This window comes from Hippichthys cyanospilos, chromosome 13, assembly GCF_059441005.1.
Source record: "Hippichthys cyanospilos isolate Australia breed blue-spotted pipefish chromosome 13, RoL_Hcya_1.0, whole genome shotgun sequence".
Classification (NCBI taxonomy): Eukaryota; Metazoa; Chordata; class Actinopteri; order Syngnathiformes; family Syngnathidae; genus Hippichthys; species Hippichthys cyanospilos.
The window spans coordinates 16390768-16409805 of record NC_142381.1 but is presented as its reverse complement, the minus strand read 5'-3'; the positions used below and the strand labels follow the sequence as shown (position 1 = coordinate 16409805).

Here is a 19038-nt window from a genome sequence, read left to right as displayed (position 1 = left end):
TATTTTGTGTTAAGAATTCTTCAAGCGCTTTAGTTTTTAATGATCAGTTATATCTTGGGCTTCTAATCTGGAAGGCCGCACTATATTTTCGTTTCCTGTTTTTACCTTCCCGAAACTGACTAGCTGTCTTGCGTCACTTCATTGACTGCAGTTCAAATCCGTTGCTTGTTACAGTGTCCACATAATCGATTTGATCCAAGCATTATTTATTTTCCCAAACCACAATGAGCCGCAACATAAGGACGATTAGGGGTGAAAGGTCACTCAATCGCAACCATTGATTTATATTTGCACCGTCGGTGAGTTGAGAGGGGACCCATGCAAAAGTTAAGCTTATAAATCACTATACTATTTCTCTTTTTAAAAATTTTATACTGTGAACATGTGTGCCAAGTTCTGCCATAATAGGTTAAAAAAAAAGTAGATTTAATTCTTACTCACAGTTTTCCAAAGAGGTCATGTGCTTGCTTCAAACTGTTGGCCACTTCCAATTGAAGTTTACTGTAAAAAAAAAAAAAAAAAAGATATTAAGGGAAACTAACATTGCATATTTAAAATTTAAAGAGAAAAGTATTCAGCTGGTTCAATTTTGTGTCTATTCGCCACATATACAGCTGCTGCATTAGAGATAATGTCTTGTTATTGAATAAAGGTATAGAAGTGAAGAGCAATTAAATCATTTCCTGACAGCGCAGGTAAAATGGATTTTCGACTTATACATTGCCTTGCGAAAGTATTAGCCCCCTTGAAATTTTTGACTGCCACAATTCAGGCTTCAAACAAATACTGTACATAAAATTGGAATAGTGTTGGGATTACGTTCCCAAAAATACTCACTGTAAACAATATTCTTGAAATAGAGAAAGAATGATTTTCTTTTTCTTACTTTTGTTTTGTTCCTTTTTTTATAGTGTGTTCTATTTTTATTATTAAAAAATTGTATATTATAAATCCGGTTCAACTTAGGAGGAAAAATATTAAGAAAAACAGCGAGGAATATGTATTTTTGCACATCCAACTTTACATTTGTAAAAAAAAAATATTGTGTAAATTTTGTTCAACTTCTCATTAGTGTCCCACACGTAATAATTACTGGCAAATCAAATTTAATATATATGTTGAAACCTGATGTGGCCAAAGGTAAAAAGGTTCAAGGAGCGCTAATACTTTCGCAACGTACATAATAGACTTTTGACTTAAGTATTATCCTGCTTATACATTTCGGCCTTTTTTCCACGTTTCAGGCTTCTCTATCTTTGTTGAAATCTTTCGAATGGATCTTTGAAGTTCATAGCATTCAGATTAAACAACTATTACAATAATCAATATTTCTAGCCTTTTTTTGTTTAATTATAAACAAGATTTTTAAATATTATTTTTGTCTTTAACTCATTCAGTACAAGTGTAATTTAGAACACCTTCAAGCCCAACAAAAAGATGAAAAAACATAAAAAACAAATACCTGGTATGATATTGAATTTTTGAACTGAGGAAAAAAAGGACAAAAACTTTTTTGGTAGTGAAGGAGTTTTAACTAAATGGTGACAAATGTTAAAAAATAAATAAATAAAAAAAACTATTCTGACTTCAGGATCCAGAATCAAGGCTACATCCAACTTGAGGGCTATGGGGAGTTAGATTTGACATTGCAAGTTTGGAAAAAAGAAAAAAAAAGAAATAACCTATTACATAACCAAGCATTCCTTCTTGTTTTGTTTTGTTTTATTAGTTGAACTAATGAGATGCATGGTGCTATTTCCAAAGCGCCGGAGCAAATTTTGAAAGAGCCAGCCGCCCCTCCCGACACTTCAAAGCAATACTGTATCTCAAGAGCTTGGAGAACATGAACTAGCAGATTTTCCAAAATGTCAAAACAGTCCTCCGACGAGGCTCCATAATTCAATCCAACATGTATCGATATGTAAAACATATCCACTTTATTTGGCTAAGCTGACCTGTAGCAACCTTTCCCAAAACGCATATGATTTTTTTTCTAAACCAAACAAATAGGTGAAACACTTGTTAGCCTCCAATCCAGGTCGGCGAGAGTATTGGGACTCTTTGTGCGTGTGCGTGCGTGTGCGTGTGTGTGTGTGTGCGTGCACTCCCGGGAGAGTGACTTCAAAGCTGCAGACGTACACTTGAGGTCATTATCTTTATTTCTATATCCTCGGCAGGTTCGCGCCATATGGGAACATTTTAAGTTTGTGCATGTATGTGTGTGTTTGCGTGCGTGTGTCCGCAGCCGTAAATCTGCCTTGTCAACTATAAAATACAGCTGACCAGCAACAGATGGAACTCTATTAGCTACCAAAAAAACTGTACCGCCTCTGAGTTTTTTTTTTTTTTTTTACACTTACACTTTGAATTTTGACAAAAGCGTGGAGTAAAACTGGAAAACTGAACTTATGAAATTAATTTGTTCTGGGAGTCACTTCGTTTTTCGTAAGTGGAGGAGCTTTTTACATGTAAAAAGCCTAATATGTTCCAAACAACGACAAAAAAAAAAAAAAAACGCTAAACCCTTTGAATTAATAATATGAATTGTGACAGTTGATAATATGAATGCCGTTCATTTGTTTGCCTGGAGATGGCGCTGGTGTGTTGTTGGTGGGTGCAGAGAACTTTGTTTGTGTGTTTTTATTTTTCATTTCCAGTGATCCAGGCATCATTTATAATTCCACAGGAGTATTGATGTTTATTTTGGGATCATTTTGAGCTTGTAAGTTTACTAAAGTTTAGTTGAAGGTCATGCAAAGTACTTCCTGTGTTATGTTGTTCAGCCCTTTCGCTAACGTGCAGTCAGATGCGAAAGAACGCTAGTTAACAAGCGATTCTAGAGAAAGTGCGCACATGTATGTGTTTTTAGGTCAATATGTACAATGTTCGCCAGAGCAAATGTCAATTTTATGTTTGTTGGTTCTACCGCGTGAACTGTTGGAGCACTGGTGTCTCGTGTGTCATTATTATAAGCCAACAATTTTCCTCTTTTGTATCCTGAATCTTCCTTTGGAAAGAGAGATGTCCAGCCTGTGGCCTGATAGATTTGGTGGAAAATGTATTTCTAAATACACTCCAACACATTTACAAATACATTTGAACATCTACAACAAAACAAAATACCTGCATTTCATATTTAAACGTAAGATGTACTTAATTTGAGAGACACCACTAGCTTATCGCTATATTTCAATGGAAAACCTCATTGATAGGCTAGTAAGGATCATCTTACAGAAGGGATTTACCTTCAAATAACAAATGTTATTAATAAAGTTTAATCATGGCTTTGTTCTTCAACCCTTACCTGAATATTAAATGTGTCTTGAAGTGTTTATTTTTATTATATATTTATGCACCACACCGGCCCAAGAGGGACAAAGCTGGAACAGCATGTATTCTTTTTTCATTTACTGTTTTTCAAACTATGATATTTATATATTATTGTTTTACTTGTAACTAATGTTAAATTATTTCAATTTGAGTAATGGTAGTTGAATAATCACCATGTTTTAAAGACGTTGAAAAATAGTTTTTAATCATGTCCACATTTTTCGAAGATGATTAAATAATCCATGAGTTTTTCCTCCACATCATTTCTGTTTTACAACACATTGAGCTTTCTCTCCGTCCCTCCTCCTCTCTTTTCTTTCATATCTCTGCCCTAACCGAGACAAAACTTTCTTTCAGGCCCCTGTGTAGCGAGCGCCCCGAAGTCCGCCGAGACAAAGCCGCACTTGACCTGACTCCTCGCCAACCCCTCGGCCAATTCATCGAACGGGGGCCCCCGGGCATCCGTCACCCTCGCCACTTTTCATAGTCGGCATGGTGCTGAAAGCCACTGTCCCTGCGTCCACTTCAATGGCGGCCCGACACGCCCGACGAGATTTATGGTCGCAAGAAGCAGGCCTGCATGCTTCGGAGGGTGTCAAGTTGTACTGTCTCAGCGGGACGCCCGAATGTTTTTCACGTAAAGAAAAATGGAAGGAAGATCAAAACCAGTTTTTTTTTTTTCTCTCAAACATATTTCAAACTCAAAGTCAGGCCTCATATACGCTGTCTACTTTGCGTTTCTGGTTAAATTGAAATGTATTTTCGTTTGCGCAAAAAGTCTGCCACGTGATCAGAGGAATTTAGACCCAGAAATCATATAGGACACGGATGTGGAAAAGTACAAAGACATATGGATATTGTACAAAGTCATATAGACATTTTCATCAACATTGGAAACTAGATCTGGAAAATTGGGCTTGAAAAACTAAACTATAGAAAAACTAGACTTGGAAACTAGACTTGGAAACTACACTTGGAAAATAACAAGACACCTTCATGACAGCTTGACTTGAAGTTCCAACAATGTGTCGTAGAACACCTCGAGCTTAAATACCTGTCTGACAAATGCATCACCATAGCAACAGCATAGCAACAACAAAATCAGTGCAATTTTTTAAAAATGTTCTTTTAACTGATAACACTACTTTTTTTTTCCAAATCTTGTATGTCATGTCATTATTAACTTATATAACATACATATAATATATATATATATATATATATATATATATATATATATATATATATATATATATATATATATATGGGCTTTGAAAAAAAATAATTGAGAGGCTCTGATGTCATATTTAGAGCTCGATCTCGCTCATAAAATATAAACTACAAAATAGCTAAAAAAAAATAACCTACTGAAAAACTTGAGAAATAAAATCAAATGAGTACATGGCTTTTAAATAGAAAGAATACACATGTATTTAAAACCAATAAAATTTGTGGGGTTTTTCTAAACATATCATATATATATATATATATATATATATATATATATATATATATATATTCCTGTACTATGCAAGAAGAGAAGACAACTTGGTTGTATGTCATGCTGCTGCTTGTGTTGGTGAGGGGCAGGGGGGGCGGGCTTTCCAAAAAGACAGCTTGAGGGTGGTCTAACGTACGTAACATGTCTCCGACTTGAATTGTGCTATTGATGTCTTCTTCGTGCAGCTCACAGCAGCCACCCCGCTGTCACTGATATCTCAAGAACAGTGATCTAATTAAAACACTCCCGCGGTTTGTTTTCACTTGACACAAGCAAAGTCTTTGCAAAACAGCTGTGTTTTCCTTTTTTTTTCTTTTTTTTTAAGGCCATGCTTCCACATGTCAGGACTTGTTGCTCCACTGTGTACAGAAAAGATACAAAGTCCAGAGTGACGCATCTTTGATTCCCTATTTCTCGATGCTCACTTGGCATGCAATACATATCAATAATTGGACTTACTTTTTTTATTTTTGGTTTAATAATTTGGTGCTAAATACTGCATTACAGTAGTTCAGATCATTAGGTGCAACAGATGATACAAATTCAAATAAACACTTAAAAAAATATACAATGAAAATAGAAAGAAAATGATACCATACAAAAACGGTATTGAATATACGTACTGTATATTGGCTGAAAGATAAGTCAGCATTTCCCGCCAAATCTGTTGGGTTATACAGGCCTTCGCATTTCTTTAACACTGTATGTAATTATTTTAACTTTCAGAAAAAGAATACATTTGGGAACAAATCTAAAACATATATTTACTTTTTCAGTTAAAAGTTTGAATTTCAAAGTACTATATTTCAGCTAAGAGGCACTAGCCACCAGCTAGCTTAAAAGCTAACAACTTTCCTTCTCTTGTTAATTTAAATGATATGATAAAACATTGTGATTGTATATATACTGTACATATATATATATATATATATATATATATATATATATATATATATATATATATATATATATATATATATATATATATATATATGTATGTATGTATATATACACACACACATTCACACATTTGCATTATATATTACACTCAATTTACATTTTTACTACAGCTGTTCCTTTATTGATGTGAGAAATCATTAACGTGATCTCAGTTTCAAAAAGATTGATGAACCCAGCTTTAGATAATACTACTACTACTGATGTAATTGATTACTTTAAGACCTGAGTACTAAAGTACTACACAAGGGTGCAGTATTTTACCCAATCCTTTGGTCTTTACATCAAAGCCATTTCAGGGAAAGTCTGAACAGAAGATATTAGGGAGCTGAAATTTCACCCAGATGGTGATAACATGGCCAAATCAATATGCCGCAACCACGTTCATTAGATGAAAGTTGTGGGGTAAAATGACCCCAAAATGATCAAAATACTTCAAAAGAAAAAATCCGGAATGTAATATATGGGGTCTTTAAAGTCACTTAGTGGCTGTGTCGATTTGACAGTAGCTCCCCTCCCTTTTCTCGCCAGTAGTTGGCCCAACAAGTGGTTAAAGACGCTGCCTTGTTGCAGCACAGTGCAGACGTTAAGTGCAGAGGGGTGAGGAAGCACCTGCTTCCAAAGAGGACGAGGAGGAGGAGGAGGAGGAGGAGAAGAGACGCCTCGCCTCTCATGAGAAGCTCCAGTTGTTGGCAGCGACACTTGCGCGCAAGCGTTGGATTGCGCTGAGAATACGCACAAGTTATTTTCATCATCTCGTTGGAAAAAATCGCGAGCTCGCTCTCAAAAAGCAGCCGATGGATCGCGCGATGGGGAGCGTTCAATGATGGTCTTTGAACGCACCACTCGCGTCTTCCCTTTGAGGAGAGGGGGAGATTTGATGTAGTTGGATTTGGTTTGGGGGGGGAGAAAAAGTCGGCGTTTGGGAGTGAGGTGCGCGCGAAGAGAAGATGCCAGCCAGGCGTGGCCAATGTGAGGAGAATGCGTGGGGAGGATGTATATAATCGACTCTTTTCTTACTCATTAGCGCACATATCAAAACGGATGACGAGAGGACTTCCTTCAGCCTGCATGGCTCGGACATTTTCACCACTTTGCCCAGATTTGAAATGCCTTCGCTGAGTTTGAACCTGACGGCCGTGCACACCATGGCCGAGGTGGGGACTTTGTTCGGAGCGCTCGACTTGGATTTACAAAGTTTTCCGGCGTTCGGGAACGCGCCGCTGCAACCGGAGGCTCCGCTGGGCTTGAACGAGCGCCTGGGACAGATCGAGGGGGGACTCCAGCGGGGCTCGCCCACCGATTTCGGACACCTCAAAGGCATCCTGAGGCGGAGGCAGCTCTACTGCAGGACCGGCTTCCAGCTGGAGATATTCCCTAATGGGACGGTGCACGGGACCAGGCAGGACCACAGCAGGTTTGGTACGTACCTTATCACGTCTATTTGGGGAGAATTGGCATTGACACAGAACGCTGTTTGACTTTTGCGCACTTTGGCTCGTAGACAACTGGAGATTTGGCTGCGTTTAAGCACGGATGGAAAAACCGGGAAGTTTTTTGGGGAGCCGTTGAGCTGGAAAAACTGGGGAGTTTTAGGGAGCCGTTGAGCAAGGCACTTATTTCCGAGACAGACAGACAGACAGACAGACAGACAGACAGACAGACAGACAGACAGACAGATAGATAGATAGATAGATAGATAGATAGATAGATAGATAGATAGATAGATAGATAGATAGATAGATAGATAGATAGATAGATAGATAGATAGATAGACAGACAGACAGACTCTGGACAAGAAAAATTGCTCGATGAAACGTGTAGAATTTCAAACCAATACATCGAAGGGTGTCTTGAATTATCTCTATCATTAAAAAAGGCCATAATTAATTGACAGATAATCAATAATCAATTCAAATATATTTTTTTAATTTTCGGTTTGAAGGAAGGAATGGAAATTAAACCAAATTTTTAAAAGTCTGATCAATCAACTAAAAAAATAATCAGATGATCGATGATTAAAATAGTCGATTTTTACATTGTCATTTGATCTGCTGATATTAAAAAAGATAACTAATTAACTATTTTGACCATGCAAAGATTGTTGTTTCCAATATATGGAAGTACAGATTTTTTTACTTGAGTAAAGCAAAAAATGTAATTGTACTTTGTTACATCCACTAGGGCTGCAACAAGCGATTATTTTTCTAATCTGTTAATTAATCGGAAAAAGTTACATTTTTATCCCTTCATTGAAAAACAGGACATTTTCTCAAAATGACTGCGGAATAGCATAATTTAACTCAAATTCTTTTACTTGCCTGTTGTATAACATGTCAGAAAAAGGGGGAAAAACGTTTACTTTTTTTTTCCAAAGTAAAAGTAAATGTTTGCAAATGTCTTGCTTTGTTGCAAAACATATATATATATATATATATATATATATATATATATATATATATATATATATAGTATTTTGCTTCCGCATGCAAGTGTAGGCGATATATTGCTTGCAAGTGAGTCAACACAACCAATTAAATGAACCTCCAGCAGTGTCACTCTTTAGCTCCTTCCGTCCCCAGTGGAAATCCCCCCCCCCCCCCCCCCTTGCCTAATACCCTTTGGGCACCGGCCGCAGGTGTCTCCACTCCGCGGCCGCTAACAAGTGGCGCCAGGGTGCGGACGCGTAGCACGCAGACATGCAGGTGCAGGCCGAAGCAGAACTCCTGGGCGGCTTCCAGAGAAGGCGTCCAAAAAAACAGGACGGTGCGCATAAAAAGGATGGGTGGTCTTCGTGTTTGTCTCCAGATGCGAGGCCTTTTGTCAGACATGGCTGTGATTAAAAAGGCACTGTCAGTGTTTGGCACCCCGTGAGCCGGAGGGAAGATGGGGCCCAGGTGGCCGCATGCCGGCCCCTGCCAGCTGGATCCTCTCGGACTGCTAACCTCTGCATCCCGGCATCCAGGCTTTTAATTCCACTGCTTGTTTCCCACCCTTTGAAGTTCACGTATGCTCGCACTGGAACTTCCTGTGAGTCAGCATCGAAGGCGCACAAGGCTCGGTTTCCTCATAAAAGTCACTGCTGGTTAAGTTGGGGGGACACCAACCGCTTACTAGATTTTTTAAGACAAACATCTATCGTGTCGCATTTCAAACGGTTGTAAACGGTGCACCGAAAACAAAATTCACTTAATAAAACATTCCAACTAAATTAATCTTGGCTGTTTAATAAGTGAAGACTTGCTAAAATGCTTCAAACTTAACGGGTTGAATTTTCAGACCAACAAAATTTGCCAATGCTAACCAGTTAGCAATCATGATTAGCATTGGCGCACAAGCGATTACCATTTAACGTCATCAAACACTAACTACCATTTAGTTCACATTTACATGATGTTATATGTATAAAGTCACAGTTGAGATACTTCAGCAATATTCCATTAGTAAACCCAAAGTGAAGCTTCCTGTGAGCTAGTATGAGGTCAATAACGTCCTCTTCGTCTACTTCTTCTTGACGAGCGGGCCGGGCATGTTTATAACTTGACTGCTCCCTACTGGTTAACATTTGACCAACTAAAACCGAGCAACTATCCATTTATTTGCTGTGGCACGTTTTATAATTGAATACTACAGCCCTAGTGCTTTTTGGAAAATGTTTCTTTTATGTACTAATATTGTCTTTAATGAAAGCATGCTAACTACTAAAGCTGCTTTTTCAGAACATAAATGGAATCAGCCATTTGGCTGGATTATAAAGTGGAATATTAATGAACAGGTCTATTTTGTGGAAAAGTCCATATACTGTAAGGTCTTCTGGACTATTAGGGGGAATGGCTGTATGGCACATTGTGTACAACAATAAACTAGTACAGCAAATAAGACTTATTTCCCATGAAAAAAAATGCTGAAGATGAAGGTCAAGTCTACAAGTAGATGGCACACTAGGGCAAGAAAATGAATCTCGACACAGTCACCTTCCTCTCACCATAGCACAGATATCCATGTTTGGACCAGTCCAAAACACTAAGAACTTTCTCTTAGTGCACAGACTTGTTTTCCTGGGTGTGTACAGTAGAGTGCTCCCTGATCAACGTGCATATTTGATCCCAAGGTATCCTGGAGTTCATCAGCCTGGCAGTCGGTCTGGTCAGCATCAGGGGTGTGGACGCCGGACTCTACCTCGGCATGAACGAGAAAGGAGAGCTCTATGGGTCGGTGAGTCAAAAGCCACCTTTCCTTTACACTCTTTGTTGGATACCAGGAATGATGCACAATGTTTTCAAACAATATAGGTTAGGGATCTTTGATTAAACGTATTCAATCAGATAGGAACCTTGGAGCGGTAGCTATTCCGCTAAAGGCTCAGCAAATATCCTAAAGCCCAAATACACACGATCATCAGCCTTTCAGAGCGTCGTCAAGGCTCGCTGGCTGATAGGAAATTGCGGTGAGACAAAACAATTATGTCTCTCACATGCTGCTTTTGTAGCTCCGCCTCTTGGTGCCCCAAATCTCTGACTGAAACAGCAATAGGAGGTCACAAGGCAAACTGAAGAAAAGACACTCAAACAGTCTTGTTTTGACGCATTCGAGAGTAGTCATTCAAGCTGGCTGCAGTCCAGAAATATTGCAAGTCGTGTCAAAATGAGTCCAGATCTTCAGGGGTGTGTTGTTGGTGAACTCGATGACCTTCAGCGCTAAAACATGGAAGCAGCCAGTTTGCTTAGTTCTCAAGCATCTCCCCCTCTTTGTCATGCATGCAGAATGTTTTTATCTCAAGAGATGAAGACAAAGAGGGGGGAAGTATGGGAGGGTTATGTGTATCAGGTGTCCCAAGGCATTACCTGGGGGCCTCTAGGGGCCCACTCCCACCCCCCCAAGCTTCAGCCCAGAGCGTTCCAAACAGAGGCCACCTTTCTACCTTTAAACACGCCCATTGTGTTGAAACGGCAGATATTGTTACTTTGTGCTATCAGAGTCTGGTATCCTGAAGCTTTGACCCCCTCGGGGAGGAGGGGTAGGTGATGGTGGCCGTGATTTAGGGATGATGGGGAGTCCAGTTGTACACCTGACCAAGAAAACTCACGTCAAAATGCTGGTGGCCCCGCTCATAGACACTACAGTTTATAACACTTTTCAGCTGAACTGATTTCAATTTTAATGCTAACCAAAACGGCAGAACCTGTTTGTCAATCATAGTCTGCTACACACAGTTTACTACACCACCACTAAACATTGTTTTGTGTGTGTTTTTTTATGCATTTGACCCGTCAAAAACCTGAAAAGAGATTTGTAGTTGTGCAAAAAAGCAAAACATAATCCAAAGAACTTAAAAAGAACAGGACCTTGTAGCTAGCATGTACATGGTCAAAAACCTGCTATGTAAACAACCGTAACAAACCGTTCTTCACATTAACCATTAATAGTATTGGCTAGCTTATTCAACTATCCTAAATTATTTTAATTAGTATACTGCAGTTTAATTATTCATTACAAAAAAAAAAATCACTTCACATGAGGCTCATCAATAGGATTATCGAGCATACGATCCTAAATACCACGCTAGCACATAAGCAAATGTGCATGCTCATACGTGAACTTCAACTTCTGGCGGTACAACAATTAATGTTTGGGAAAAGAGTCAATCGTAACTGTAGACTATTATTTGGAACTTTTTCAGATGAGATGCAGAGACCCTGCACGATTTCTGAGAGATGCGAACCGACCACTTACGCAAATAGTTGAAAAAAAACGGCAACTAATTGATACCTACCTGAAAAAAGTTTTATAGTTGTGTATAGAAGCCACAAGACATAACCAAAGCACTTAAAACGGACAGGATAATGTAGCTAGCATGTCAAGAACCTATTATGTAAACAACAATAATAAACCGCCTTCACATTAATAATCAAAAGTATTACGTAGCTCACTCAACTCTCCTAAATTATATTTAATTTTAGCAGTATGAAGCAACACAAATACAGCCAACCCCTAGGGTCATGACAGTTGTTTTTGTTGTAAAGCGGGAAAAATACTGCAAAAAGGGGACAAAAAAGTGTCGCAGTCCATATCGTAAGCTGAAAAAAACCTAAGGAAGGGACGTCTTGGACCGGGGGTCCACTTTATTAGGAATCAGGTGAGAAACTCAATGCCATTTCACACAGGTAAATAATATATTAGGGTGAGAAAAACTTTTGTCTTGCAAAAATGTGGGAAACATTGCACCCTGTTGGTAGGATGACTAAGCACTTAATTAGACTTGTAATAAAAGAAAGTGCTTGACTTTTAAATGTTAATCAGCTTAATTAATCGTGGCATCCAATATCGTGATCACAATTAAAATTCGATTAATTGCGCAGCCCGAATTAGCATACGATCCCAAAAAGAATGCCAGCCCAAGCAAATGTGCATGCAAGCACATTGCATGAACTGTATAAAGACTTTAAACTCACAATTTTTCAGGAACTTTTTCAGAAGGAAGGCAGACAGATTAAATTAAATTAAATTTCGAGACGCCGTCAAGGACCGCCAACAAAACAGGTCACCTTGAAAAAGAACAAAACACAGAAATTCCACCAGCAACTTCCACCAGATAGCACCAAAGCAATTATTTCTTAGGCCTGAGCACAAAAACGAGTAAGGAGGCCGGGGTCATATGTCAGAGGGGCTCTTCCGCCGCAAAGAGCCACCAGACCTTGACGAGCTTGAGATGCGGTGAAGTTTGTCTAATGGGACGGTCATGTGTCTTTGGGGTCGTGTTTACACACAACAACTCTGCTCAGCCTGACAGAACATCAGCTAAACTCCTTCGCCTCCTTCTTGGGGGGATTCTACCTTTGTGCCGGCCGCTTACCGAGCAGAACCAGAAGCGGGCGTCACATGACTGACTGGTTTTTGGCAGCCGAGGAGCTCGTACCCTTGCGTCTTCCTCACCTGCTGAACCGGCAGCCATCGTTCACGCTGCGCTGTCAGGACGGCTTTTAAGAGCCGCTCGCTGTGTGTGTGTCTGTCATGCGTTCATGTTGCATTAGGGGCAGGGAAATGATCCCCCCCGGCACGATGAGAGGTCAGCAGGTCCGTGGAGCGAGCCAGGAATGTAAAGTGGAAAGTCATCCCTTATGATTCGCCTTGGTCGTAATGAGCACTTGCTTAAATGAGTTTCTGTAAGTTGAGTTTGATGACATGTGCGCTAGACTGCGGGAAGTCATGGCGAACTGCCTCATCAAACATGCGATTAAAATCTGTTTCAAATTCCGTTTTGAACCGTCCATTAAGTTGGATTTAGCGACACTACTATCAAATATTTTGGTCTTCGGACATCCTACTGAAAATTCTATTGCATCATTGAATATTTGGATGAAACGATGTATTTTGGGGCTTGGTTAAAGGACAATTATAATTACACGTTTAGAAAATTGACTTTTTTGTAACTTACTGTATTTTCCGTACCACGAGAAGCAAATAAAAGCCTTTGATTTTCTTTTTTTAAGTTGACATCTACAATCTACTGAATCCCAAAATCTAAAAATTTTACTGTGCGACTTTGGTAAGTCTGTCGCTTGACTGACTGTGGGGCCTTTTCCCGCTGACACAGGGACATAAGGAAAGAAACACATACAATAAGTATACTAGCATTACGTACGCTATCAGCAATAAGCCAGTCAGACAACATTACGTAATACGTACATTATCTACGCTCATAGCAACGAAACAATCAGAAACTATTACATAATATGTGCAGTATGTACAGTATACGAATACACCAATCAGCGAAAATTACATTATACGCGCAGTACGTATGCTGAGAGCAATAAACCAATCAGAGAACATTGTTATTGCTGACCTGATGTTTGATTTGAGAATGCGCCCTATGTATGGGTTAAGTTTGGAAATAGAATTCATAATCGTCAAAGAATACGGTGCGCTGTATGGTGTGGAGAATATGGTAAATTTACACTGTGTGTAGATTATTTTACTCTCTAGAAATGTGAATGAGATTTTAGACAAATATGTTCCCATTTGATTTATGAAAGGAAGTGACTTGGAAACCACAGTAGCAATTTGTGCTGGCTAAAATAGTACAATCAAGTAAGCCTAGTTTGTTGAAAAGTGATCAGTAGGAATGGCAACTATGTCACTTGAGTCATTTACATCTATTAAAATGTCTTTGAAAAATAGCCCCATGGCTCTGGCCAGCCTATATGGAGCAGTTGAGTGCCGCTAGCTCAGTTAGTGCTGCTCGCCACTGCTATCGCTGCCAGCCACTAACACTGCTAGCAGCTAACACTGGAGCTGCCGCTAATGGCTAGCAACAGGCTTTGTCTAATACAAAGTTAGCATCATTAAGTCTTTTGTCAGCATCATCAATTAGCATAAGTAGCAACTGAACTTGATTTAAACACAATTTTGTGTTGTTGAGGGTGATAAATCAAGTCAACAGTTATGCTTTGACACAGTCCTGGGATCTATTTCAAAATAAAAGTGTACCCAAGGCATTTATGTCACCCGTCATTTGGAAAGGTAACATTTATTTTAAAATGAACCTTCTGACCACGTTTTAGTCGTGGATCGTAGGGGCATTTGTGGCTGATCGAGGAAGATCATGAACATTCATCTCAACTCATCCCGTTAGCATAGCATGCGTCGCAACTTAAAAACATCATTCAAAATGGAGAAATAAAATGTTTATTTTGGTCATGTGTCTAATATTACTTCCATTCAAGCATCAACTTTTTGTACAGCATGTCTTCCCAGCTGAGTTTGAGCGTGAGATTGGGTAGACCCGGGACTAGTTGTAACCAATCAAAGAGCCCCAATGGTACTTATAGCCAGCGAATTGTAAACCCACGCATAGAGAAATGCATTCCAAAATCTGTGTCCCAGTTGAATGGCTGCGTCATTTAGTGGCTGCATTTGAAAGCCGATGGAGCCATAAATCAACGCCAAAGGTTGTCCTATTTCATGTTGAAATATAGCCACAAGATGCTGCTTTTCTAGGAGCAGTTCCCAGAATGTTTAAACCCTTAAATGTACAAAGGTGAGTTAGTTTAGCCCAATAATAATATTGGACTTTATCTGCCGGGAAATCAAATGGATGGAAAAGTCACTGTATGAAGTGGGACATGATGCCAGAAAATCATTAACATTGCGTGTCATTATCGGCACGTATCTTCTTTTGGCAAAATCTGTGTAGTTCTCTAATTCTTAAAAATGAAATTACAATAGAATTAAATCAAGTTACTGTGTTGTTTTTTTTTTTAACTTTAAGCTGCATAACACCGACACATTGATTGTTAGAAAACTGAAACAAAACAACAGTAACACACCTTTATGCATTCACTTGAGAAGAGTGCCCTCTGGTGGTGGACAAAATAGCAGTTTAGGCTTAAAATCAATACTTTGATAGAGTTTTCTTCTGCCTCGCTTTGTTTACTGCAGATGAGCTGCACTGGACTATAAGGCTCAAGTTCAAAGCGTTCAAAAAGTAGCAGTTTATAGTCCAAAATTTACAGTAAAAGAAAATTCTCCTAACCACGATCTTTTTCAGCTGAGAATGTCGTGATCGGGCCGATTTACGATCACATGATCTTGATCTGGACATCCCTACTAATTTTTAAATCTTTGATTATTAAAATGGCCAAATAATCAAATTAATTTGATTTATTGCCCAGTACCAGTCGACAGCAAGTGACAAAATGGCTGCCCACCAAGATGAATGAAAAGAGAGGAACTTTGCTTTCATATCAACTCAACCTAAAACAAAGAGAAATACATGTTGTGTATTAGCACCATATGGAGTAGATGACAGCATTACATAAGTGCACACGAACTACCATTTAACCAAGTCACATAACCTGTATGATTCTGTGTGCTAGCTTAATGCGAACATACGATGGAAAAAAAAAAAACAGGCTAATGAAACTAGCTAGCAACATGTAATCTTTAACCAAATCACATCACTTGTTTGATTCTGTGTGTCAGCATAGTGCTGACACAGAATGAAAAAAAACCCACAATACAAGCTAATTAAACCAGCGAGCAACATGTAATCATTAACCAGCCTGTTTCTGTGTGCTAGCTTAATGCGAACACACAATGAAAAATAACAAAATGCCTCTAATGAAACTAACTAGCAACATGTAACCATTAAATCCTTCACGTAACGTTTCGTGTTGTTTTTTTTCCCTTTCCTGGCAGAGGAAGCTGACGGCGGAGTGCGTGTTCAGGGAGCAGTTTGAGGAGAACTGGTACAACACGTACGCGTCTACGCTGTACAAGCACAATGACACGGCACGCTTCTACTACGTGGCCTTGAACAAAGACGGCTCGCCCAGGGAGGGCAGCAGGACTAAAAAGCATCAGAAACTCACTCACTTTTTACCGAGGCCCGTGGAAATTGAGAAAATCCCTCAGGCTTACCGGGACCTCTTCCAGTATAGGTGACCACAGCTTGGACACTGGGTCTCACTTCCAAGGGTTAGACCACAAGGAGGTTGTTTGCTACAAAACTGTTTACCCTCTGATGAGGTCACCGCCAAGCGCACTGATGTAAACATCTTGGCTGGATGTTGACGAAAGGACGCTCCGATCGGGCCCGATAATCCCTTTTTCCGAACGATCGATCACCACTCAGCTGGCGCAGAACCAACGGTTACCTTTAGAGGGTGTCGCATGCGATGGGAAAGAAAGCACTAGCTAACGGAAGAAGACGCACATTGCCAGATGGACACAGAGAGGAAGGCTCAAGTGTAACAGTACACATTGCGCAACATTCCCGCGAAGTGTTCTGAGCGGTCACGTACCAAAGTGAGACGAGGACGTCCTCCGCCGGACAGAGAACACGATTGATGATTGTGGTCGTCCTTTGAGCACTTACAGAACAATCAAGATGGAGGATGGCATGGATTGCCTCTTGAGCATTTATTCCATAGTATTAGTAGATCCACTTGTGGCACTAGTACGTTGCATTTCGTAAATATTGCAGTTTTGGATGTAGTTGTCCTACTATTATGCCAAAATTGTCCTTCTATGGAAGACAATCAATCATGCATGTAAACCTCTGATAAAAGTTCAAAATCTTTTGTACACTAGTAAGACGATTCAGCGCACTAGTAAAATAAGTCTTGTACTGGTAACGTTTTTCCCACCTCTGCCTTGTATTAGAGCAAGGACAACTGTGCACTAGTTCTCAATATAACCTCACCAAATTTGTCGATCAAGGGGAGACAAATAACATTGGAGCATATGAACCTTAAATAAAGGTCCAAAATGTTTTGTCTTCAATAGTGAGACAATTCGACGGACTAGTAAAACAACTGTCATACTAGTAACTTTTTTCCCATGTCTGCCTTCTATTAAAGGAAGGAGAAATTTGTACTAGTTGACAACTGCACATTACTATAACTACTAGTGAAACCCTAGATGGTCACTAGTACAATTTCATAACATCACTAGTGGTACTAGCAGCGCGTAACTGTCATCTAGTTCACTGGATTAACCTCACAACACGTAGTTGTCACACTAGTATTGCAAAGTTGTGCTTAAAGGAGGGACAAGGAGCATTCAAGCACATTCAAGCACTCAATAACTACTCAAATAAATACTCAAAATGTTTTGTCTTGACTAGCACAATTAAGCGCATTAGTAAGACAACTGTGGTACTAATAACTTTTTTCCCCAGTCTTTTTTCCATTAGAGGGACAATTGAGTACTAGTTGACAACAGCACACAACTATGGCTACTAGTGAAACCCTAGATATAACCTAATAGAATTTTATAATGTCAACAGTGGTACTAGTAGCCAGTCATTTTCAACTAGTTCACAGGATGGCCTTACCAACGTGTAGTTGTCACACAAGTATGCTAACTCACTATGCTCAAACGGCAAGTTACTAGTGAGGCAAAACTACGAGTTCCCATTCTAGTGTCATTAGTAGGGTAGTACTGTGCTACATATGCTTACTGGTTGGGCCTAGGACAGTTACTTGTAGTGTACATGTAGTGTTACCAGTAAGCCAAAAGTTACGCATACGAGTATAAGAACCTGAATGACTTCCTTCCATTATAGAAAGGATCAGTTTGGCATACTTGTAGAACTACAGAATACTAATGATGCAAAACTTTGCAACAGTTGACTACAATTACCACTTGCAAAATGTTAGATGTAAACTAGTAGAATTTTGTCATGTCACTACTGGCACTAGTAGCATTCATTTCTCAACTAGTGCACAGTTTTGTCTCACAAATAAGATGTGCTTGTTCTATTAGTCAGTGACTAACCAAATAAATGCTCAAAAAAATTCCTGCTAAAATCCATCTTGAACTCATTCCATCCCAAAGATGTATTTTTCCTTTTTTTTTTTAATGAATCTAGCCATTCAAAGACAAATACATCATCATTGAGGTAAAACCTTGGTGCGCCCGGGAGGCTATTAGTTTACACCATATGTTTTATAGTGTCTATTAAACTTCCTGCTAAGACTTATTTGGTTACAAGTGGGCCAAAATTATAGCATTAATGTTACTTTTAAGACAGGCTACTAGCACACTTACTAGTGAGGTCAAGGAGGTTACTAGTATGTTAGGGTGGATATCGAGAATATGGAATAAATGCTCAAAGGACAGAAGATGAGATTGCCGTGTGATGTCGGAACATTATTGAAAAGGCAAACAGCTGAGGGCTACGTATGGGCGATCCTATTTATGAGATGTACAAAATATTTATTTTTGACATATAAAGTATAAATATAAATCTATATATTTATTTATTGCAAAGACTTTATTTTGTAATGAACTTGAGATTATCTGGACCGTAGATTCTACTGAAATTACACCAATAAAGCATTTTTAGAAAAAAAACAAAACAAAAACAAATGATATAAAAAAAAAATGATGTTCAGTTCATATGACAATAAAATTGTCCTGCTATGTGACATTTGCTAGTGAGACTATTTGTGCCTGGATCCAAATTTGATGTACCAATTAAAAACATGTAGAATGTAATCGAGCTTGTCTGTCTTTTTTTTTTTTTTTTAAAGCATGACGTTCATAATCTGACATAATCTTTTTGTGGAATCCAAATCAAGGGGGCGGCTGGCAAAGAAGCAGCCAGGCGTTAAAAAGATGACGGAATACATTTAGAAACACATAAACTTGAAATAAAGTTTTGATTGGTCGCTTAGCTATGTATTGTTTACATACACACAAATAAGGGGGTGAATTGAGATGTTCACATCATATTAAAAAGTCAT

The 19038-nt window shown here is 39.0% G+C and overlaps 2 protein-coding genes across 6 annotated transcripts in view; one reads left to right on the top strand and one right to left on the bottom strand.

The window, feature by feature from the left end:
• The window catches only part of zdhhc15b (zDHHC palmitoyltransferase 15b), a 77461-nt gene that overhangs the window by 56250 nt on the left and 2173 nt on the right, over positions 1-19038 (bottom strand). For all 5 annotated transcript variants that reach the window (XM_088432216.1, XM_088432215.1, XM_088432217.1 and 2 more), the window contains one exon: positions 442-501. The gene's annotated coding sequence lies outside the window, so the exon portion shown is untranslated. The remainder of the gene's footprint in view (positions 1-441; positions 502-19038) is intronic.
• Positions 6711-18790, top strand: fgf16 (fibroblast growth factor 16). The gene is made up of 3 exons (XM_088432222.1): positions 6711-7210; positions 9900-10003; positions 15986-18790. The coding sequence occupies exons 1-3, from the start codon at positions 6898-6900 to the stop codon at positions 16229-16231; spliced, it is 663 nt and encodes a 220-aa protein (XP_088288348.1). The 5' UTR covers positions 6711-6897; the 3' UTR covers positions 16232-18790.

Excerpts from the sequence above, each read along its gene's own strand:
- fgf16 (XM_088432222.1), top strand. The coding sequence starts at position 6,898 with ATGCCTTCGCTGAGTTTGAACCTGACGGCCGTGCACACCATGGCCGAG. Across the intron at positions 7,211-9,899 it reads GCAGGACCACAGCAGGTTTG|GTATCCTGGAGTTCATCAGC; the intron begins GTACGTACCTTA and ends TTTGATCCCAAG. Across the intron at positions 10,004-15,985 it reads AAGGAGAGCTCTATGGGTCG|AGGAAGCTGACGGCGGAGTG; the intron begins GTGAGTCAAAAG and ends CTTTCCTGGCAG.